Source organism: Gouania willdenowi, chromosome 1 (genome assembly GCF_900634775.1).
Source record: "Gouania willdenowi chromosome 1, fGouWil2.1, whole genome shotgun sequence".
Taxonomy (NCBI): Eukaryota; Metazoa; Chordata; class Actinopteri; order Blenniiformes; family Gobiesocidae; genus Gouania; species Gouania willdenowi.
The window spans coordinates 32,318,260-32,342,745 of NC_041044.1; the positions used below are offsets into that span (position 1 = coordinate 32,318,260).

The 24,486-nt window shown below is 36.1% G+C and overlaps 2 protein-coding genes across 3 annotated transcripts in view; both read right to left on the bottom strand.

Annotated features, from left to right (window-relative positions):
- Nucleotides 1-234: 234 nt before the first annotated feature.
- Nucleotides 235-21,337, bottom strand: xpnpep1 (X-prolyl aminopeptidase (aminopeptidase P) 1, soluble). 2 transcript variants are annotated; one of them, XM_028452367.1, is made up of 20 exons: nucleotides 17,927-18,036; nucleotides 17,596-17,720; nucleotides 17,203-17,266; nucleotides 15,227-15,331; nucleotides 15,010-15,102; nucleotides 13,680-13,823; nucleotides 13,454-13,549; nucleotides 12,769-12,850; nucleotides 10,300-10,510; nucleotides 6,702-6,791; nucleotides 6,565-6,615; nucleotides 6,272-6,330; nucleotides 4,336-4,413; nucleotides 4,162-4,233; nucleotides 3,939-3,999; nucleotides 3,744-3,813; nucleotides 1,880-2,053; nucleotides 1,063-1,139; nucleotides 652-750; nucleotides 235-507 (listed from the first exon to the last, which is right to left on the bottom strand). In XM_028452367.1, exons 1-20 carry the CDS (start codon nucleotides 17,943-17,945, stop codon nucleotides 388-390), a joined length of 1,890 nt encoding a protein of 629 aa, XP_028308168.1. In that variant the 5' UTR covers nucleotides 17,946-18,036; the 3' UTR covers nucleotides 235-387. The 2 variants fall into 2 exon arrangements, with proteins under 2 accessions (XP_028308168.1, XP_028308177.1); XM_028452376.1 differs by lacking the exon at nucleotides 17,927-18,036 and adding an exon at nucleotides 21,201-21,337 and having other exon boundaries at nucleotides 388-507.
- Nucleotides 21,338-23,307: 1,970 nt separating this feature from the next.
- The window catches only part of cusr (Copper-only SOD repeat protein), a 31,807-nt gene continuing 30,628 nt past the window's right edge, over nucleotides 23,308-24,486 (bottom strand). The window contains exons 11-12 of the mRNA XM_028457302.1: nucleotides 24,058-24,141; nucleotides 23,308-23,749 (exon numbers count right to left, since the gene is read on the bottom strand). Coding sequence (XP_028313103.1) covers nucleotides 23,634-23,749; nucleotides 24,058-24,141 — 200 coding nt within the window. The 3' untranslated portion in view covers nucleotides 23,308-23,633. The remainder of the gene's footprint in view (nucleotides 23,750-24,057; nucleotides 24,142-24,486) is intronic.

The window sequence follows — 24,486 nt, forward strand, 5'->3', positions numbered from 1 at the left end:
GTTCTTATTCTAATATACAAATAACTGGAACAATGAAGCTAAAGTGAACCTGATGAAGCTCAAATTAGAAATACACGTTCCATCAGTTGTTAATTCAGTGTAAAATGACATTTTGAGGCACCAATATTCAGATTGTTTCATACTCTTACCATATAAAATCCCATTGTGATTAAAGTCTATTTTTTAAGAGTAAAGTGAATAAGCAGATGCATCCTCACTAATAAAGACCAAGTGTTTCATGGTATGAACAAAGCTTTATTAAAAGCACTGATTTAATGTGTGTTACAAAAAAGCTGGTACTGTGAAAGAAAGGAGAATCAGGGAAAACGACAAAGAATCATCACTGCAGTGCGATCAACAATACTGGTGAGCAACAATAGTTTTCCCTCAGACGATTGGCTGCGTCTCTCTGATCAGCCAATCCAACGCCTGCTTCCTGCCCTGTCGCTCCAGTTCTGCTCCGACCACCTCCCGACACTTCCTGTGATAGTCGTTCACCCAGTCACGCTGGAAGAAGCAGATGAGGAGTTCAGAGACGTTGTTTAAATCAAGAAATGTGATTCCATTTATCCGTTTGCATTTAAACTATCCTGATCACAACTAGCAGGTTTAATATGTGGATCAACGACACAAAGGTCAACATTATCTCACCTCTCTCTGGGTGAGCAGCTCAGTGTTCATCATTTTGACTTGAATGGGAACCAGCGTTAGAGGTTCAAATGTGAGACTGCCTCGGTTTCTGTAGTTGTACTAAATCACAAACAACAAAGACATCAAAGAACCTACAGCATACTGCTGACCCTACACTTTAAAGAACATTATAAACAGAATTAGAACAGCAAAACGTCTAAAGCAGAACTTCACAGAGGGCTGCAGTTCTGCATGTGTTAGACATGTCTCTCTGTTCCAATGGATAAGAATGTAATAAAAATGTCATTCAGATTTGTAGCAGCCCTGATACGGAACTAAGTAGAACAAAGATTACTGCAACCCTCGAGGACTGTGGTTAGAGATCTTCACTCTAGTAAATCATAGACCTCTTCACTGAGCTTTAATACTTACTTTTGGTTTAGCAGCAACAACAAGGACCACGTTTTCGAGGCGAATACCAAACGATCCTTCCTGGTAGTATCCAGGTTCTAGAAACAAATCCCATGTGAGCACAAGAAGGGACAGGATGAGCTTTAAAGATCTAAATGTGTGATTGTATTATAATGCAGATGTTAAGCTTGTTTAAATATATTAGTAAAGCTGACTTTACTGCAGGGGTTCTCAAACTTATTGAGGTGTTTCCCACTTTGAACAAAGGTGTTCTTTAATGCCCATCGCCCCCAAATAATCCTGATGAAAAACACATTAAATAATCTTATATCATAAAGAATCACAAACTAAATTAAACTAATTACATGCGTGAAAGCCAAATTTAAAAGTGTTAGTTCATGAAAAATAGGAACATTGTTTGGGAAAAAGCTAAAAGCTTAAGAAAACCCAAAAGGAATTTAATTTAATAATAATGATAATGATAATGCTTGCAAATGCTAATGTTAGTTAATGCTAATGCTATCAAATGCTAATATTAATTAATGTTTTCTAATGCTAATGCTAGTTAATGCTAGCTAATGCTAATACAGCGCTAAGCTAATGCAGTGCGATGTAAGGCAGCAGCTGCATCCTCACTTGCATTTTCTTCACGAAATGCAAATGTTTTCGTTGATCATGCTTTGTAATCATTGATGGAGGTCAAACATATTTAAAATATGCATAAAAACAGCATGAAAAACAAAATAAAACCCAAAAAACAGAGGGAGGAGAAAAGTAGGATATATGTCAAATTTTCAACCAATGGGAAGAGGATGAAAGGTTATGCGTCTGAACACACCATCACTGACGATCATGCCGGCTTCCAGAGGTTCATCAGCAAAGGTTTTGTAGCTGATGCCACAAGGCCCCTCGTGGACGTTGAGGAAGCAGCCGACTCCATGACCCGTCCCATGAAGGTAGTCCAGACCGGATTCCCACAGGGCGGCACGGGCGAATGAATCAAGGAGGTGACCTGGTGGGAGTGAGAAAACAAAAAACATCAGACCAGCTGTCATTAGGTATAAAAATTACTTACTGCAGCATCACGTTGCACTAACAACATAAAATAGTCAACTCTTCCCCACCCCTTCCATTGTCCTACCCTGACTCCCTCTTCCCTGTTCCCTTCCCTCTCACCTAGGTGTAACACTGCCCTCTCTTTTTATATCCTCCCTTTAATAAAGTATTTCTTACCCTTCCTTAGGGAGGGCTGGTGACGGTCACAGTTATTCAATAAAATAAATGTATTTATTTAATTGCAATAACAAAACATGCATAGCTGTTGCGCTACATGTAGTGTTGACCTTCGACAAAAGGAATAAAAATCCTTTTTTTTTTAATTCTCCTTTTTTAAGTTTTAAACTGAAAAAAAAGAAAATTTGGGGAAATACAATTAAGGAGGAATGAAGAATAAAAAACTGATTTAACTTTTTCTTTTTAAACTTTTATACTGACACTGAGCTAATTAAGCATAACATTTAACCAGGAAAACTTGTTTAACAATGAACAACAGTAATTGTCTAATTTTTTTTAAACAATCGCATGCTTAGGGTTTAAAACTCTTTTTGGAAAATTGTAAATTTAGAAAACTCATACATAACTGCACCAATCATGAAAAAAAACATTTGAAAAATGATGCTAGTTAGGTTGATTCAAGGCAGCCGTGGCATTAACTGACTTAGACTGTGGAGGTCAAATACGTTATTTAAACATAGTATAAGCCAGAGTACATACATTCTCTTACTATGTCCCTTTTACCTGGAAGAACCTCAAGTTGTCCAGTTTTATTCCACTGGGAATAAACTGTTCCTGATTTTAGTATTTGTTCCTGTTCCGCTAAGAACTTGACTTCTGCTGCACTTAACATGTCTGTAACTCTATGAAGTGTTACATGATTTAAATGATGAATGTATTTATTTGTCTAAATCAAAAAATAAATAAATAAATCAGGTTTCCTTTATTAATTACACCTTGTTGTCTAAATGGAACTACCTTTATAATCAGAATCAGAAATACTTTAATCATCCCAGGGGGAAATTACAGTGTTACAAGTAGAAAAAATAACAAAAGTTGAAAAAACACTAACAAAGGACACATGCATGATTAAAAAGTAAATATAGAGACCAAGACAATAATTATATTAACACAAAATAGGAATAAGGAATACATATGAACAATTAGAATTAAATTTGTGTGTACCGGTAAATAAATAAGTAAATAACCCCTCACAAAAGTTGGTATAGTTTAAAAGTTTAAAAGAGTTTTAAGTTTAAAGTGCAAAGGCAATAATTATGTTCTACATCTATAAGAAAAATACATAACATACACGTAATATTCTTTCATCTAAAATGAAATAATTCATGTATTTCACCATGAAAAACACAAGATTTCTTATTAAATGTGGCGTCTTTTTCTACTAGGTATTCTTCCAATAACACCATATATAAACCATCTATTAATTTAGATATCAGTTTTGGCTTGTTTGGCAATATGCTTACTCTGCTAATAGATAAACCAATGCTCTAAACTTTGTAAATTACTCAATAAACAAATAGACGCATCATTCTTGTATCATAATTTGTTTTTTGGCTGGTTTGTTGAAGAGCAACACAAGACGTGTATTAATGATAATAAGCATTAACGCTGCTAAAAAAAAAAAGCACCTTTTGTTCCATTGGGGAAAATAGCAGCACTGACAGCGATGTGTCCTTTCAGTACGTAGGTGAAACATTCCTATAGGATAAAACAAAAAAAAAACAATATCAAAAAAATAATTCCGATCCATTTGAAAACAAAGCTCTTAATATAATGAAATTGATGACAGTGAAACAAGCTCACAAATATACAAACAAACAAACCTTCTCGAAAGCGGACGGCGTCCCAAAGTGCATGGTGCGGGTGACGTCTGTGGTGCCATCACTGAGACAGACAGAGCAGAGTGTGTGCATCATAAAAAAACTAAATATTGAGGTTTCTTTAGGATCAGACAAGAAGGTTTTGAAAGTTACACCTATTTAGATTTTTTAATTAAAAAAAAAAACAAAAAAAAATAAAAAAACAACTTTATGATGGTATATTTACATGTATTGGGCTCCGGAGTCAATCAGGTAAACTTCGTTCATAGTGAGAGTTCTGTTGGTTTCAGGCAGAGGTCTGCAAAAGAAATGATGAAAACAGATGAAATAAAAGCTTAAGTAACTTTCAGAAAAGGATAAAAAACAAAATGCTAAACATGAATCTGTTTATTGGACTGACCTGTAATGTATGATTGCCCCGTTCGGACCAACGCCAGAGATCGTGGGGAAACTGAGGCCGATGAAATCTTTCTGTTGACTGCAGACGAATTAAAGAATAAATTAAAACAAATTAAATCCAGGTTACTTACACTATTGCTTACAGAATATTCAATGTTGTTCATACAAATGAGCAGCAGATGGTGCTATTACATCGTGAATGTATCTTTGTTACACAGGAGGCTGTGCAATAGAATAGAAAAGAATAGAATAGAGTAAACCATTATTGATCCCCATATTCACACGTTGTAGCAACACCATAGAATAGCAAAAATAAACAGTAAGAACAAAAATGAATGCTAACATAGGATAATAATGCAAATATACAATTGCGTGACAAACATAAATAAGAAATAAAAAGTAAAAAATAAAATAAAATTTAAAACAAAAACAAAACAACAGCATATAAAAAATAAAACTCCTGACACATGAAGGCCCGATTAAAAAATATTTTAACAAGTGAAAAAGTTTAGTCATGTCCAAAAATGCGCAAATTCCTCAAACGTTTCAACAGGGTTCCTACAGCTTTAGTCAAATTAAATTAAAAACTTTTCAAGACTTTTTTTATTGCCATTTCAAATGAAATGTAAGACCAACTTCACAGTAAACATAATTAGGGGGACAAAAACGCCACATCAATTACATAGAGTTAGGGTCATTTTTTTCTAGTGTCTAGTGCAGACGTGCAACTGGCAGCCACCAACAACTCTTGCACATTGTTTTCTGTAATTGAAAAGCTCACAACCCCCCCAGATCAGATAGCCCCTGAATTACTGTCAACTGGAATATGCAATGAATTTGCTGTAAAATTCAAATAAAATATGCAATCGATAAGGTCAAACATCAGAACAAACCAGCAAAATAACAAAAAGCTTGAACAACTTCAACCACTGAGGGATGAGTCAACTACAATGTTAGAATTCAATACAGTGAACCCAAAAACAAAAGAGGAAACTGTTCAGCAGATGAATCCATCAATGTGTTGCCTTGACACAATACCCTCAAACTTGTTTAAAACTGTTGTAAAGCAGAGCTGAAGTCAGCATCTAATGTGAACATTTTTAAATCAAAGTTAAAGGCATTGCGTATGATTGAGAGGGAGATTTTTGGTCATGTTGTTGATGATTTTAAATGTTTTTACTGATGATTTTAAATGTTTTGTTGCCTACTTTAATGTTATTATTGATTTTAAGCTGTTGTCTGTTGCACTTTTTGATCATGTAAAGGACACTGAGTTGCCTTGTGTATGAAATGCACAACACAAATAAATCTGCCTTGCCTTGCCAAGTAAACACACAAAAGTACACAAAATGACACTAAAATACACAAGATAATCAAAATAACTACAAAAACACAAAATGACAACAATCTTTGTTAAATTGACATTTTCCCATGTTGTTTATACATTTAAAAAAAAAAAACAAATATTACCATTTATTTTGAAATTTGAGACCAATTCCAATCATAAAATCATACTTAATATGTGTTAAAATGTAAGATTTTTGAAACATTGATTTAAGACATTCAAAGGACAATTAAGGCCTTATTTTTAGATTCGTGAATTTAATGCCTTTTAAGATTTTTTAAGGATCCGCGGGAATCCTGTTAAAGCATAGCGGTTCATAGAATACTGGGAAATGTGAGGAAATATGCCAGTTCACCTGATTTTATTTACATGAAGCAATGAGTCTGAGTTAAACTCTACATCTGCTTCAAAATACATTACAAATGCATCAATAAATCAAACATCTTTTTGACACTCCTCCTTTTCCACAGCTCCTCAAGCATCAAAGCCAGCATGCAAGTAAACACTATGAGGAAACAAACAGGAAGCTGCATGCTTCCGATAATCTGATGATCTAAAAAAAGAATGAGATAAAAAAAAAAATTTAAAACACCTGCGGAATTCTTCTGCCTTCTCAGCACAGGAGATCTCAGTCACGGTACTTTTTGGAATCTGTTTAAAAAAAAAACAACAAAAGCAACCGAAGCGGAAAGTTAAGTGGTGAGAGAAAGAAAAACATGGATACACTTCAGTGAAAACTCTGTAACTATTCAAAATATCACTACATAAAACCAGCTTTTTTTATTTGTTTCCAACCCCAAATCATAGATTCACCAATGTAAACACTAGATTTAAAGTTCTTTAAAGGCATTCTAATGTCAGATAATTAGAAAATAAAAAAAATACCTCCTTCTCCAACCAAGCAAAGAGCTCACAAAGTGCAACGGCATCTTTGATCTGTTGGTGAAAGCAGGTAAATGTTTATATTTGATATGATGTCATCATTATACAGTTTGTTGCTTCGCTGATATCACAGGTCTTACATGAGCCACTTTCATGCCTTGGATCTCGGTTTCATTCTTCACGGCCTTGGCCAGGCAGAGTGGGGTGTAGGGAATGGGACTCCTGTTGCTCTACAGGTTTGGATAAAGGAGACAACGAGACTGTGAGAGACGCATTCAATCATTTATACATCAAGGGCCACAAACGGCCCCATACAGTAACCCTAAAACACTAAATCTCGAGTCAATCAATGTTCATGCAAACATTGATTGTGTTATTTTTTGTCTACCTATAAAAACAAAACAAAAGCATCTAAAAACAAATAAAGCAACAATTACTAACACTTTGATCTTTGTTAAAAAACATTATTTAATCTTTAATTTACAAATGCTCAGTTAGACCTGCAGTCAATCATTCTTTAAGTAATTAAATTGATTTGTAAAGTAAATAAAATAAATTAATAATTTGATCATATAAGGAAAAATCACAGCTATTGCATTTTTTATACTTCTTGAACTTTTCTCATATCCTACAAATTTACATGAAAATATCCTCTTGAGCTCTTTTTTTGTTGTTGCACAAAACCAATAAACATACAGAAATCCAACTAATTTCTTTTACATGGCCTTTAAAATAAGTATTACTTAAATAAAGCCCTTTTAAGCAACTTTAAACTTTAACTAGAGTGCATAAGATCCAAATTGAGATGAAACAAAACATTTTTTTCCCAAAGTTCAACAATAAACAATCTAATTGGAAATTAATTATAATGTAAAACACAACAACTCATTCTCTTTTATCAGTTTTTATTGTTGTAATGCTTGTCCAACCTCAAAATGATCCAATAACAACAAATACAGTACTAACAAACTAAATAACAGGACATCACTTTGCATGTAATTAGTAACATCTCTTTCTAAGTAGCTATTAAATACGATCAATTCAAATAAGTTTTTATGTTCACATTGCAATAGTGATCGCTAAATAAACATAAAACTTGCAGAGAGTTTTTATGGGTTGCTGTAAAAGGCGGCTGAACTGGTTAAATGAACTCCGTGGCACGCTCACTGGGGCGGGTCAAGTTGAAACATGACCATTTATGGTTGCTTTGTTGTGATATGCAAATAAGGTAACAAACATACGGTAAGTGCATTGTTTTTCCTCAATCCATATTTAAACGTATATCTGTACTAACTGCACCATATATATGAGTTTTAGATGGAGAAGATGTTTAATGTTTTTACTGTTTTTATTATTTGTCATTGGTAGTGAGGATTTTTTTTTACCCTTGTATCTTAATGGTAAATGGTCAATGGACTTGATTTATCCCCACACTATAGTTTCCTCAAAGCGCTTTACACATCAGCTCATTCACCCATTCACACTCACATTCACACACCAATGGGAATGAGCTGCCATGCTAGGTGCTGGTCGACCACTGGGAGCAACTTAGGGTTCATTGTCTTGACCAAGGACACTTCAACAGGTATAGACTGGGATGAAACCCCCAACCTCTTGATCAGAAGATGACCCCTCTACCACCTGAGCCACAGTTGCTTATAAAGGATTTGTGTGTGTTATCATTTATACGGTAGATATGTCCGGGCAGAACACTCCGCTCTCCGCCTGCTGGTCTCCTGGAAGTTCTAAACGTGTCTAGAAGTAGAACAGGAGGCTGACCTTCAGAGCCTTGCATGGTCAGGCTCCCTCCTACATTAGAGACTTGTTGTGTCCTTATACCCCCTCCCGGAGGCTGAGGTCCCAGGATCAGAACCTGCTCATGGTCCCCCGTACCCGTTACAAGACCAGAGGAGATCGCTCCTTCCAGGCGGTCGCGCCAACGCTCTGGAACGATCTTCCGTTTTCCTTGCGTTTGCTTGATTCCGTTGATGCTTTTAAGAGCCAACTGAAAACCTATTTGTTTCAGAAAGCATTTTAAAATTCCAGTGATAAAGGGTTGTTTTATGACCATCATATCTTTGTGACTGTAACTGTAATTTGTATTGTATTGTATGCGCTGTATGTATTGTGAAGCACTTTGTGACTCCTGTCTGTAAAAGGTGCTATATAAATAAATATTACTTACTTACTTACTTACAGAGCGTTCAGCTACCTTTGGAAACAGCTCCCAGTCTTAGTGCAGGAGGCTGCTACTCTCTCCACCTTTAAGAGTAAACTCAAAACCTACTTATTTGCTAAAGCGTATACCGTATAATAGCAATAACCTAAAACGGACTTGATCTCGTTGTTTTGGTCACAATCACAGACCATTACATGTAATGGTCAGCACCTCAGACCATTGCGAGAGACGATTACATTCAAAACCTACTTATTTACTAAAGCGTACATCGTATAATTGCGATATTTTAAAGCTGACAACGTCCCCTCTGTAGTGATTGCTGAGATCACTACGCACGCCCAGTACAAGACGAAACCTCGTCTGTAGTGGTAGCATTTCAGAGCATGACGGAAGCTGCAAGACGTTTAATAGTAATATTAACCTAACCGCTAGGAATGAGTGTATCATAGTGTATCATGTTTTTCCTGCAGTCTGTGCCTTCTCCTCACCCTCTGAGGGCTCTCTTTTCTGTTTCAGGTGTCTTGATGCAGGTCCCTGATTGGTGGTTTGCAGATCAACTAGTCTTGGACACTCTGATGGACTATCCTTCTATCCTGTTCTGTTCGCCCTTCTGTTTACAAACCCCAACCAGTCGAAGCGGATGGCTGCCACCTCTGAACCTGGTTCTGCTGGAGATTTCTTCTGAGAAAAAAGAGGAAGTTGTTTCTTCCCACTGTCGCTAAATGCTTGTTCATGTGGATCTTGTTGGGTTCTTTCTTTTTTACTATGGACTTTATATTTTGTTCAGCACATTGAGATGACTTTGTTGTATTTTGCGCTATATAAATAAAGTTGAAATGAATTGAATGTATACATGTGTGTGGATGTGTCTTGAAGACCATAACTACATTAATAAATTTTGTTATTTTTGTTTTATTTTTCTGGCTTATTCTCTTGAGTGCATGCCTGGTTGTTGTTGTTTTTATTTTTACTTATTCCTACACTATGTTGCTTCTTTGTTTTTGTTTTTTTATCGAAAGATTGCAAAGTCAAAAATGGTTATATAGTAGGAAAACTCTACAATCTTTTTTACTGTATTGTGTTGACTGAAATGAATAAAAACTAAGTAAAAAATAAATAAATAAAAAAAAGTACTGGTATATTCTTAACTTAGAAAAAAGTCCATTGCTTTAAATAGATTCTCCCGTTTAGGAAATGCTGCTATAGAATGCTAAACCGCCATTACACAAACACATCGCAGAGGCCTCTTTTCTTTGTTCAATGTGCAGTGACCTACATTGACCTGCTGTCTTTTTTTTATTTTCGGGAAACTTATATTTATTTATGGATTGATTGTTTTGCCACACTCCAAAGTCTGCTCCATTCTCATGGTAACCATGGCAACTCTTCAATAGCAAAAGTTAGGGCTGAACAGCAAAACTCAGACCCAGTGGCTCCGGTAACACTAATTAATGGATGCATTTACTCAGATATTTTGCATCGACACATTTTATTAACCAGTATTTAACCGACAAATTGTTTGAGCCCTGTTCCTGATCCTTGATGCAGAGACGTCTTACCTTGGGGATGACCTGTGTGAGGGCACAGCTGGCCTTGTCACAGATCCACACTTTGTCTTTGGGGCTCAGCGCAGCGCAGACAGCCTGCAGCTCGGTGTAGACCGACTCATACGGGAACGTCTGGATGTTTAGCTCAGGCTTGCTAGGCGAGTCCAACTGCAGGTGTTCTTTGACTGCAGGGATTTGGAGACGCTTCAGGTCCACAAACAGCCTGCGGGGACACGGAGAGTCTATTTCTGTCAGTTTTCATTAGGAATGTAACGATTCACTCAACTCCCGATACGATTCACGATACTGGGTTCACGATACGATTCTCTCACAGTTTATTTTACAAAATGGTACTGTAGTCAAATGATGACTGAAAAATACTGAATAATACTGTATTATTTCCCTTTTATTTTTAATTGTCAAAAGAATCCCTTGATAAACTATTCAAAACAATGCAATTTAACTAAAAATAAATCTTGAATGAAATAAATAAAGAAATAATACAATTGAAGAAGAAGCTAATTAATTTAAATTCTGGTTCTATAGTAAACAATGCAAAACTCCATATTAGTTGTTTTTCTTTTTAAAAGTGCAACTTTTGTGCCTTAACAATTGAACTTTAAAAAAAAAAAAAAAAAAACGTCATTGCACTGATTTACGTCAGATATTTGTTTGGACCAGCAGAGGGCGCTAGAAACCCAGTGGTCGGTTGGCATGCAGCTAATCTAGCAGTGAAGAAGAGATGCTATGCTAGCAGACAGAGCTAATAGAAAAACGTGACTTTTACAGAAATTCACGTAATATTACAAATATTCTTTCGGTGCTAAAGGGGTAAGGAATCATTTCTTAACATGTAACATTAACATGTAAGAGTAGAAGGCGGCCAGAAAGAAAATAGTAGTAGATTCTGCCCGCCGGTACACTGCTGGACAAGAGAAGGGATAAAAAAAAAAAGTTTAAAAAAAGTACGGCGATTCAATTTTCAAAGTATCGATGTCAATCGTGATACCTATGAATCGATTTTTAACGATTAATCGTTCCCTAGTTTTCATCTTTTATGACAGTGTTGCTCTAAAAGGGATACGTGTACGTGAAAATGAACAAATACCAGATCACCAGAAATTATATATATATATATATATATATACATATAAACATTCAAAAAATCCATTCAGGAGCCACAAAATCAGGGTTTTTCAACCTTGGGGTCGCTTGAAATTTCTGAAAAATTTAAAAATATTATTGAATTTTTTTAATATTTTTTTTTCTTTATTAAATCGACACAATCTTAAACAACTGTGTGTCTAACTAAAAAAAAAATATCTGAGCTCAAACATGATCAAAAACTAGAAAAAAAAAATATCTTTGAGGTCGCCAGAAATTGTTGATCAAAATGGGGTCACGATCCAAAAAAGGATGGAAACCACTGCACTAAATAGTGTTTCTTTTACTTATTGACAAAATGAGATTCTTTAAAATATGTTTTAGCACCTTTACCTTCACAATCACAGGGGAAGCATGTAAATTACTCGTCTTTAAGGTTCCGCCTGGATTCCGATCCTGATGCTGCCATCATCACCAGGTTTGCTGGTTTTGTTTTATATACAAGGCAATTCTTCATTTGCTGCCATCATTTTAGTGTGGATATGTCATCCATAAACCCAGTTAGCACCACAGTCTGTGATCTACACCAATATTTCTGCTCAGTTTACAACGTCTTACCCAAACTGGGCAAAAAAAGCTTGTATGTCGTTTGTTCCTTGTTTACGGAATGCATAGCAGAAGACTTCAATCTTACAGAGGTGGAAAGTTCAGAATTATAGAATTATAGCTATATTGTCATTTTACCTCATTTTTCTTCTTTGGCTGCTTTTTTTTTTTTTAATCTTTCACACGCTCTTATTCTATGACTGTACTTTTTATTGTTCTTCATGTGCTTGTATGCTTTGTTTCATCTGTTATTTCAAATAACAGATGATAAAAATAAATAAATAATGAACATTTTAGCATTGTCAATGGAATTTCTTTTGTGTGCTGCTGCCTCTCCCGGTAAAAAAAAAACAATAATTACCACTCCTTGAAGTTGATTATTGCTTTGTTGTATGTTTTTTTTTTTTTTTTTTTAACATTCTTTGAGCCATGGCACACTTAAAAAAGCAAGTAAGAAATTAATTACTATGCAATTACTGGACCAATGAATCAAGCTATGTTGCTATGGCCACACACACACACACACACACACACACACACACACACACACACACACACACACACACACACACACACACAGACACACAGACAGACAGACAGACAGACAGACAGTAGATTTAATAACCCTGTTTAGATGTCAATTAGAATAAATACAGGGTTTCTTCTGTGGAGGGAACCAAATTATCAATCATGTATGCATGCACCACCCTCTATTGTCTGCAAGAATCCGCCGTATTAGGGTGATTTCAAAAGTTGCAGTATGATGGTTACCTTATTGAATTCATTCCCACGATGGAATATGCAAAGAATACTGGGTTGTATTCTATGTCTGCACCACGGAGGTTGAAAAGCCCTAAAATACAAAGCAAGAAAATCATAATCAAGCTCATTCTGCCCCAATGTATAGCCTAGTTACTCTACAATAGAATTCAGTCTTTGATCATCTCACCTAAAGCCCCAAGACATTTTTTTTTTTTTTTATGTTTGCTAAATATCAATTATTAGACTGACACTCTTCCTTTGTAGATTTCAGAGTGAATCCTCTTCAATTAATAGCTGCTCAATTATGTGTCTAAAAAACATTCCTCATGGTAATCATAATCAAATTAAACTAATCAACACAAACTCTCACATCTAACAATCAGAAACAAGAGCTCATTAACTCATACGAACAAGGTGCTCGAGCAGGCATCTAGAGGGACACCCAGACATCCCAGGGTCCTTGGATCGTGATCATTGATTAAACCAAACTTACCTAACAATGATGTAATGCAGGGTTTTGTTAAAATAAATAAATAAAATAACTGACAAACTCTTGGTTCTGCCTCAAGAAAATACAAAAAATGCTTCTGTGAATAAACTTCTTTTAGCTCATGACTCCATTGTTTAACAAAAGGAAACCCTAAGCTGTTTACCAGAAGTCATTATTCAAAGCGATTTAAACAATGAAACGTACACGCAATCTCATCCAAAGCTGTGGCAACAAACCAGGTGATTTTCCTCTCCGTCATCTTGGCTCTCAGCGCTGTGATCTTGTCATGCCATGAAATACCTGTGTCAGATAGCAGTCACGCAATGGCACGGGTTAGCATCCATCAAAACACTACCATCCATGACATATAAACAGGAAGAAAAAAAAAAAACAGAAGATTTTGATAACGTTTACGTAGTCAAACACTTACCTGTGTATTCTAAACCCAAGGTGCGGAGCTGCTTGCTGGGTCGTTCGGGGCGATCAATCCACACCACATCAATCAGATTATCCTGCAGTGCCACCAGTGAGTGGCCTGCACTAGACAGCGCCTTCGACATTGTCTTCCATTGGTCTGCAGCGAGAAAAGGTCACACTTTACGCTAAAATGCTGCACAACCACCACTGAGCAGTAAAAGCTCCTCATAGAGACTGTGCTTCTCCTTAGACATTAGCTGCATCTTTTTTCAATACTTTTGTTTTGAGTTAAATTTAATTAATATTTTCTCAAAACAAAATTGTCTGTGTTCCAACGTGTACACAGATAATAATTATTATAATGAAATTATAGTAATAGAATGAATAGCTTCAACACTCTCAGGTATGTGAAGGAACACACGCACACACAGCCTGTTTAGAAACTTGGCAAGCAGACGTCTTAACTATTTAAACCCTATTCCCGCAACACACTGAACACAGTCATCCAAGAACCATTAAAGTGCTTCAGTAATGTTCTTTGAATCACCTAAAGGTCTAAAACTATTATCAGTTTCAAAAATCGAAAACACCCTATCTCTCATCAAGATTTCCTAAATTCATATCTTGGTTCGTAATTGATCGGTTTTTATTAAATTTGACTCAGTTATGTCGGGTAGGTTTCGGAATTATCTCACCAAGTTACATCCGGATTGCGCATTCATTTGCAATTTTTGAACCTACAGTGTGGTTATTAATGGGGATATACATTTCTTCTAAGCCTTTAAATGGATCCTCCAATGTTTTTACAAATGTGGCCTTAAACCTTTGAAACCTTCCTTATTAGAAGATCTATGCTTAACAAAACACATTATTCTGCACCATATTTGTTTTATTAACTTTTAAAAATGGGACTACTTTACCATTTTAGAACCTGTATTGCGGCATCTTGAAATCGCGTGATTGAAGACGCCACGCAGCCCCATTTGCCTGTTAACATCCCATTGTTTTCTATTGCAGTTAATGAAGTTGAAAATATTAAATTAATATGGTGCAAAAATAATGTATTTTGTTAGGCATAGATCTTCTAATAAGGACATTTCAAAGTTTTAATGCCACATTTGTCAAACCATCAGAGGATCTCTTTTAAGTTATTGTACCATGATCAACATTATTGATCCAGATAACTGCCAATATCTGGCAAATATGATATTTGGTGCTTGGTGGAGGTTTCGCTCACTGAGTGCTCTTGTTATTCTTGTTTTGGTTCTAATCTCTAAGATGATAAGTTAACTGTATTAAATGTATCATAATATAAACAAATACATTTTGGTGGATTGACTTACCAGCAGCAATAATCCAGGGATCGACGCCCACTCTGGAGTTCTCTGGCAGCACACTGATCAACCAATCCTCCTGAGATGGTGTCTCCTTCAGTCCTGCACATTTAAAAATAAACACTGCTAACCTGCAGATATGCTTTCAGTCTGGCTCATACTACTGCTGCAACATTACAGGACACATGTCTGTATTTCATCATGCATACACACTACTGGACATTACCCATCTTCATTAAAGTCCAGTTGTTGTCCATCTGCTGGCTGGCCTGGAGAAAATATCGCCCGTCGGTCCACATGACAGCATGCTGCTCTGTGATGATGGCTGTACCTACATCACACACAATAGATACGATACACAGCAAGTCACATGAACGTGCTTTAGATGATCTATCTAAAGCGAAAAAATAAAAAATGTTCTATCTTTCTTGTAAGAAATGTCATTAGAGTTATTCATATCCACTTTTAGCCTTCAAACATGTAATAGCCCTTTAAGAGATTTCAGCTAATCAGCGTTCAAATATCGTGTTCTTGTCTCGTCAGGATTACTCTTTATATTTCTGCTCCAATGGATAGAATATGGAGAAATAGTATTTCAATCTGATGTTTTTGTGCTTGGTTACGTTTCATCCAGTGACTTGGACGTTATGATGTTATTCCTGAAAGACCAGGATCATTACAGTGGACGGATTCTGATGTTGCTCTTACTACAAAACTAGAAATTACACTTTGAAAATGACAGTGGGTGCAGCATTTGGATGCCACTATTAACCTTTTTACTACAGATGTACACATGCCTTTCAGCTAAACAAGGAAAACACATTAAAACAGGGAAGTCTATGACACCATCGTAACCACCTTTATTTAACCTTATAAAACCAGTTAGAGTGACATGAATGGAGCACTTCCTTCAATAATCACTACGATACAGTTTGTCCAATATGTCGACCTCCATAATCATGTGTTTAATGTCCTTTTATTGCATATTATGAAGTTTCTAAATTGTCTCTCCGTTCTACTAGTAAAGCTTACATGTAATAGTCTTTCAGTTGAGCTGTCTGTCAATTGGGTTGAGGTTCCCTTTAAAATGAATTCAGTACATCTTCGCATTCTCACTTGCATTTTCATGGAAGGGCAAATTGTTACCCGTTCGCTAAAGTTTCCCTGTCTAGCAATGTAAAATTTTTAATACTGTTTTTTTTTAAATGTATAAATAATGATTAATAATTTGTTTAAACAAAAAAATAACGCAAAAAGGTAACGCGACAGATTGGACATCTGTATATGATTTTCTATCCACATCATTTCATATTTCTTATTAGTGATTACTCATTTAAACATATATTGTAACTTCCAGACAATATTCTGACTCAAAACCTTTGTTCTATTTTATTTGGGATATTTTTGTAACTTTGTAACATCACTGTATTACATGTTGCAAATCTCTCTAATAACTTAAGGAAGTTCTGCGTGTGTGCGTGCGTTTTTTTGTGGAGCGAATTTCTCCCTGACACAGTGTCTGTTCGACCTGAATTTTTTTTGACTGCTTGCACATGGGTTGAGTGTGTGCATGCATTATTTTGGACCTATTGAGATAATTAGCTAAATAAAAACATGTTCTTAACATTGCATTTCATTTGTTTATTTATGATGATACTCAGATGTCACTACAGGTAACAGAAACAAGGTTTTGATAATAATAATAAAATAATACAGTTTGTATTGTCAAATAAAACAGTTTGAATTGATGAATGCAGCTGAGTTATTACACTTAAACTTCTTAGCTTTATTTGTGAGATGTTGAGCCCTTTGAACAGAAATGTAACTGTTTGAGATTTAGTCGACCGAAGTCTTGATGTCGCAAACTAGATTATAACTGAAATACAACTAAGTTGCATTTTAGTCAAAAGACTATGACTAAACCTAAACAAAAACATGTCTCTAGTGCTAGTACATATTAATAATGTATCCGTGAGGGTGCCTCTGCCAATCTGCTCCAGTCAGCGTTGCCAGATATAGTTGACGGTTTTACTGATAAACTATATTGAAATTGGGAAAAATGCCCAAAAAAGCAACAGATGGGATTATTTTTAGGCTCTCAAAATGAAAACCAAAACCATCCAAAGAGGCATGACACCTCCTAAGTTGTCAAAGTAAAAGCGAAAGGTTGCATGTTGCATAACAGATCCAAGAAATACATACCTGCAGAACCATTGAATCCACTGATGAATTCACGTCTGCAGTCACAGGGTGCTATGTATTCACTCTGAAAACATGGAGGGAATCGATTTAATACCAAGCAATCATCTGCTCATCAGACACAATGGTCCAGACTTTTCTACATTGTGTTTTGGTGCAATGAGAACAAAATAAAACGAACAAGAAAGAACACAAATCTAGTATCCACCATCAATTATCCCATCGTCTGTCCACTCATTATTTAACACCAATCTCCCTCAGTGATACCAGAGGGCCTTTATTATGCTATGAGCCACACCCTTAAGTCTTCAAGCAAAACTAGCAGTACAAGCCCAGTTTCCTCAACCTAGCTACCAGAATCAAAGATTAGGGTGTACATTTTAGGCTATTATTTACCTGGTGTGCATCTCCAGACGGGACAATGTAGGCCTGGATGGGCTCAGAGAAGTATTTACAGTTCCTCATAGCATGGCGAAGCTGCCTGAGCAGCTCTCCTGTGATCTTTGGAGACATGCCTGTGTCTAAGAAAGTCGGAAAAAGAAACAAAATTCAGACAGTTGACACTTGGTTTACCACATAACAGATACAAGGCCAATCTCAGAAGATAAGGTCAATGCATACAAAAGATACAGTCCATGTTATTAAAAAAGAGGGATGATTTGATCAAATATATCAAAGTCTACTTACTTTAGTCTAAATCACTCTTAATTATTGATCAAATAGTTACCTGATTCTTTGGAAGCCATGTTCCTACGAGTTGACAGCACCACAACAGTAACTGCAACTGTGTTAATACGTGGAGTTCAGAGTCAAAAGCCACACCTTTGTCTTTAACAGTGCTGATTAAGCAAATTCTCCACTGTCTGGTTAAATATTAAAAACATATAACTGGTCAGATGATGACAACCTTGAAATGTAAGTACAGTAAAAGGAAAAAAAGGCCTAGGGCTATGGTTCACAACCTTTATTGGTTCGTGACCCCATTTAGATATCACAAATTTCTGATGACCCCATTGATTTTTATTTATTTCTCAAATTAGCCATTGGTATTGTTTGTTATACGGTGTTAAAAATACAGAGTAGGTCAGTATTAGTGCACAAAATGACAAGATGTGCCACAGATATTTTCATACTGCATTTTTTTTTTTAACTAGATTTATATTTGAGAAAGTGAAGGTATAGAATACAGTAAGATAGTATGTGGCGTCACATTTTAAAAATACATATTGTAAAGTGGCTTTCCTCCTGCATTGTTTTTGTAAATTATTTCCACTGAAACCATGTCATGGTAATTGTTTTTGTCTGTTTTGTCCTTGTTTTGGGTATAAAGTAATTAGCATTGAAATTGTGATGCTCCCTGAGTCAACTGGGTATGTATCAAGATAATCAGGTATAAGATATAGATAAATAGATGGATTGCTGGCTGCGTTAGTGCATATTGCTTGTCTGGGGAACATGGAGGCACTGGAAAAAAAAAGGCAAACCAAGTGAGGAAGAGGAGATGGTCTGGGCAAAGCGTTAATCACCGTCTATGGTTCTGATCATCAGGACCAAACCTGTGGGCACTAGTAAGAGATGATCTGCTTAATCGTATTTTACATCAACTTTTTCATACAAATTAGCTCATCTTTGAGACACACAAGTCGGGTTTTTGCTCCTGATCAAAGAGCATTAGCCACACTAGCCTCTTCATAGGGTTAAACACTTATCATCCCATTGGATCTCTTCACTTCTAATAAGAAAAAACACAAAAGATCAGCTTGAACATTCATTTGAATAAAAATTATTTGGTTCTAGATGCCACATTACACCTCCAGAGGTCTTCTATCAATGAAAATAGGTTATTAGGAATACATTGGTATAAGTATACCCAATATAAGGCAGTGGTTGCAAAGTTATTTCTATGTTCTATTCTAATATTAAGACAACGAACATATTAAAATTAATTAGTGTAGTCGGCAATATTGCCCAGTGCTGCATGGATTGTTATTCCATGTAATACATTGGTAATTATTATACATTATTGTATTGAAATATTTTCTAGTCCTGTATTTACTATTTCATATTATCATTATTGATTACTTTATGGAAATACTTTAATACTTTCAAGCAGGGTTGGGGTCAATTATATTTGTAATCGCGTAATTGATAATTAAATTTAATTATGGCATAATTAAAGTTGAAATTGTACTTGAAAAAAATGTGTTGCTGTTGTAATTGAATTGTAATTGAGTTTAGGGGTGGGGTGGCAGTCACCAGTGGTATCTGTCATTGTGCCCTTGGGCAAGGCACTTCACTTACATTGCCTAGTATGAATGTAGTGTGTGAGTGAGTGTTGGTGGTGGTCGGAGGGGCCGATGGCGCACTATGGCAGCCTCGCTTCCGTCAGTCTGCCCCAGGGCAGCTGTGGCTACAATAGTAGTTTACCACCACTGAGTGTGGAGTGAAAGAATAATGCCTTAATTCTGTAAAGCGACTTTGAGTGTCTATGATAAAGCGCTATATAAAACTGAAGCATTATTATTATTATTAGATAATTGACTTTGTAATTGGCATGAAAATTCAATAAAAACTTTATGGCTTACACATATCAGACAGCACTCACTGCTCTAAGCCAGCCTTGTCCCTGCTTACAAAATACATGCGTGACCAACAAGGTCACCTTAATAAAAAATTTAACACTTAATTAAGCCTCACAATGGGCCCACTATGGTTTCACACATGCACAAACTGGCCCGGCCTGGGCTGCAATTGTTCAATTGGCATCCTTGCCTGCTCTACCTCCTAAAGGTGGGTTAATTCCAACACGTCAATTAGAGTTGGTTGTTGCATTCTATAGTTGTGCGTTCCTCGGATGCCATAGTGAATAAAACCTTGTAAATCTTCACACCCATAGAGGTCGTAGGTATTAGAGTACTGTACTTCAGCATGAATCATGGTCTTCTACCTGTAAAGGGCAGTTTTGTTTTTTTTAAATCGTGGATTGACTGTTATGGGCTGTTATGATGATTTATTTTTATTTATTTTAAAACAATTTTTTAGAATAAATAAATAAAGGGGTATAGCCTTGATTTAGGCCTAACAAGATGAGAAACAAATTAGATGACGGATAATTGTTTCAGTGTATTTTACAGCTGATTTAAGACATGGCTAAGACATTTAGTAACTGAGAGCGTAATTGTAATTTACTTTCAGGGGGGGAAAATTATTGTAATCTAATTGTAATTAAAAAAAATTGAAAAAAAAAATGCTGGTCAGCGTAATCATAATTTAATTGGAATGGAACATGAATAATTGAGGATGTAATTGTAGCTTAAAAAATTTAATTGTTGCATTTATTATTATTATTGTATGGAAAATACTTCCCAATGCTGCATTTGTTAATATTGCAGCAGGTTAAACTGCTCAGCGCAGCATTTACTATCCATTAGCATTCTAAGTACCATTTCTGGGTAAAGAAATCTGACCAATCGAGTGGAAGTATTCCACATCGATGAGCTCACTGATTGGTTGTTCGCTCAACACGCCAAATGTTGTTTACAAGTTGACAATGGAAGAAGCTGCTGCTGCTGCTTTAACTTTCACACATGTTTTATTTTTGCTGTTGTTTTTTTCTTTCTTTCTTTTAACTATTGAGCTAGGATAAATGGAATATTGTGAATCAGTCAGATTAAACACTGAACCCATTGTTATGAAACCTAGATGGGCTCCATCAGCAGCCATATTACCACATAATAACATTCATTCACATGTCGCATCTTGGAGTAGGTGTGGTAGCAGGCCGGCGTTGGGGTTTAAAGTTACCGCCTCGTCTTCATCAGTCTGTGCTGGGACTAAAAGCCTCTGTTTGAGCTCTAATGAAGGACAATACAACACGATGAGAGGCGTGTGACGGCCAACCGTCCGCCCTGTTTGAAAACAACAGCCGTGCTTTCAGCTGGCGCCGCTGCGAGCTTCAGGCTAACGCCTCCCAATGGAACACTGAAAAGCTGAATACACACCCGATGGCCTCGCCTGGAAAGCGTAAATTCCTAAAAGCAGGTCGCCTTTTCTTCGCCAGCCGCGGAACCTGTGTTTAATTTACAAAACAGGAGGCTGCCATTGCGCGGATGACGTCTGCGTCACGTGACGCTAGCTTCTGCCAGTAGGCGCGAGGGGATGCGGACACGCCTCTCACTGCTGCATCATCACATTTCACTCAATGTTATAATCCACACAAAGAGGAATATCACTCAGAGGCCATAATAACAGCATCGACAGGTCATTGTTACATAACAAATTACTGTGAATAGAAACAACTTACATAATGACTAACATTAGTAATACTTTTCATATTTAATGTACAGGGGAATAACATTTACATGTTTATTATAGTATAATGTGTAAGGAGATCTTGTCAAGGCTAATATAATGCAACTAGGCCTGGACAATATATCAGGAATGAAGATATAGCGAGTTTAAATGTTTTTACTGCTGATTTTAATGTTCTTACCCTGATAGCACACATACAAATAAACTTGCCTTCACCTTGGATTTGTTGTTTTTTTTTTTCCTTTTTATTACAAATTTTATATTTTGATAGCGCTTCGAGATGACTTTTGTTGTAATTAGCACTATATGAATAAAGTTGAATTGAAGTGAATTGCCTTGCCTTTTCTATGTTGGCGATATAGAAAATGACAATATCGCCTATAACACATGTCAAACTCATGGCCCGGGGCCAAATGCAATTTTCAAATTTTAGACGTTTATTTTTCAAAAGCAGGGTTGCCCGTCTCTGGCTCACACTGGGCACTAGGCGAGGTTACACCCTGGATAGGGAGCCAGTCCCTCGCAGGGCAACACACAGGCAGACAAACAACCAGTTACACACCTGCGAGACTCCAGTCAACCTAACAGTCATGTTTTTGTATTGTGGGAGGAAGCAGGGCTTGAACCCAGGACCTTCTTGCTGTGAGGCAGACGTGCTAATCTAGAAATCTATGACATTTAAAGTGAATATCCTGTTGGTTCTGATATCTATCACTTACTACTTGGATATTGTCATTTTCTTAACATATTTTGTATTTTATGTATACGTAGAAGTGCAAACTATGGCCCAATAATGTTGAAATTACTCGTTTTCCAGCATTAAATAAGTGGCCCACTTGAGATCAAACTGCTCTGTATTTTGGCCCCTGAACTAAAATGAGTTTGGCACCCCTGACCTATAACAATATATTTACATCTTATAACTTGTTTTGTATTAAAATACTCATTTTCAGAGATGCTGCTTTCTCCACTTCTCAGAACAGCTTTGTTTTCTGAGTATTTCCTAACCTAGACCTTCCCCTAAACCATCCTATACAGAACTCACTCACACATGCTGTCCCTTAGACTCTAGAGGAGCAAAAGACAAAAGTGGCACATATTGTGCAGCTGTTTGTTGACGAATGTGCCTGTATGGTATTTAGCATCAGCAAATATAACACAGTACTGCCTTTCTGGTAAGACTATTGATTTTAAATTATATAGATTTATATTGTATATTACCATTTTGACAAAAAAAAATATTGAGATATGAATTTTGGTCCTTATCGCCCAGCCCTAAATGTGAGTGGTAAAAAATAATTATGACTAATATCATTCAGAAATTGAGTTGGGAAGGGAAGGTGAGCTGTTAATAAAGTATTTCATGTGCAGCCAGTTTACATGTAACTCGTAAAGGCAGGAATTAGTTTAAATGTATTTTATTCTACCCCTTATTACTTCACAATCTCAATAAAGTTTTTTTTTTTTTTCATTTCTCTATAATATAAATTAATTAATGTCTCCCTAAAATCCCCATAAATCACCATTTATTCAGGCACCAATGGTTCCTATAATATATTAACTATAGTAAATTATAGGCTATTTAAATACAATTATACACAATATACTATGGACATTTTTGTGTTACTATTAGTATTAGCAGAATTAAAATATGTTAGAAGTTTTCTACTAGTACTGGTGATACTATTTTTTTCAATCCATGACAAATCTGTTTTTTTTTTGTATTCTCTCTTTTTTCAAACTGATTATATTTTCACAGTCAAGATTGACCGTTTTATCAATAACTATTACACAATATACAAACAACATAGCATTTTATTAACAGTTCCATTGATCTGTACACAACATTTCATTCAGATACGTAGATAATGCATACATTTCGCATTAAATCCCACAATTCAAACGCACACATCTTCACCTGCTACAGCTCAAATCAGAGAAAATGAATCAGTGAATGTTGATTGTAGAAATAAGCTTCATTTCTCCCATGAACAGTTTTAAGGACACTTAAATTATGTGCTGAGAAAAGGATCAGAATTATTGACAAACTGAATATCTTCATTAACAATTTTACATTTGTACAAGTGTTTGATCTGATATCAGTGCTGCAGTGCATTGATAAACTACCAGTAGGACTGTGATGTTAACAGAAAGGCTGCAGCCATCATCAGGAGGAGGAGGAGTAGGCGGCTCTCTGGCACCAGCTTCAGCCCTCCTGCATTGTTTGAGGGCGTTGTATCTGTGCATGAAAGATGTTTACAAGTTATTTAATCTGGGCTTTATTATGCGACTATGACTGTGACTCAGCGAAGGCTGAGAAGCAGGTTTACAGGCATACACAACCCTACTGATCCTACACATTCTGATAAGACAGCAAAAGCAGTAAGAAAATATAACTATGTTTTTTTTTTTTTTTAATTTTATTTTTGAGTTTAGTTGAGGGAGGGGGGAAGCATAATCCTAATTTTCCATCAATAAAAGAGTATACTGATCATCTAAAGTTATATTTATTGTCTGCTGTGTGGTTGCAGTCAGAGTTACACTTACTTGAAGCACATGAGCTTGACTCTTGGTACACTCCCATCTCATTACTGGTAGCGACCGAGTTCAGCATCTCCGCACTCACGTTTCCTAAAACATACAAACAATGTGGCAATGCTTAAAAACAGACTGTCTGCACGTGCACTGATGTATTGCAATTGATGCTTATCGTGGCTAAACCAAAGGGTTGTTATTAATGTAATTGGGAGTGGTGAGGTGTGGCTTCCATTTGAGTCACTGATTCTTTGGTAAAGACATGGGAAGGTTAAAAATGTGCTATCCTGATAAAGTTAAACAGGTTCTGTGAAATGCTCAACCCTGTGGAACACTGCTCGGGTTATAACTGTCCTGCACTACAACGTGTGAAACTTTGTTCCCCTCTGGAACAGAAGAACAGACACTTAACTGTAGCATCAGGTTACAATGCTTTTCTTT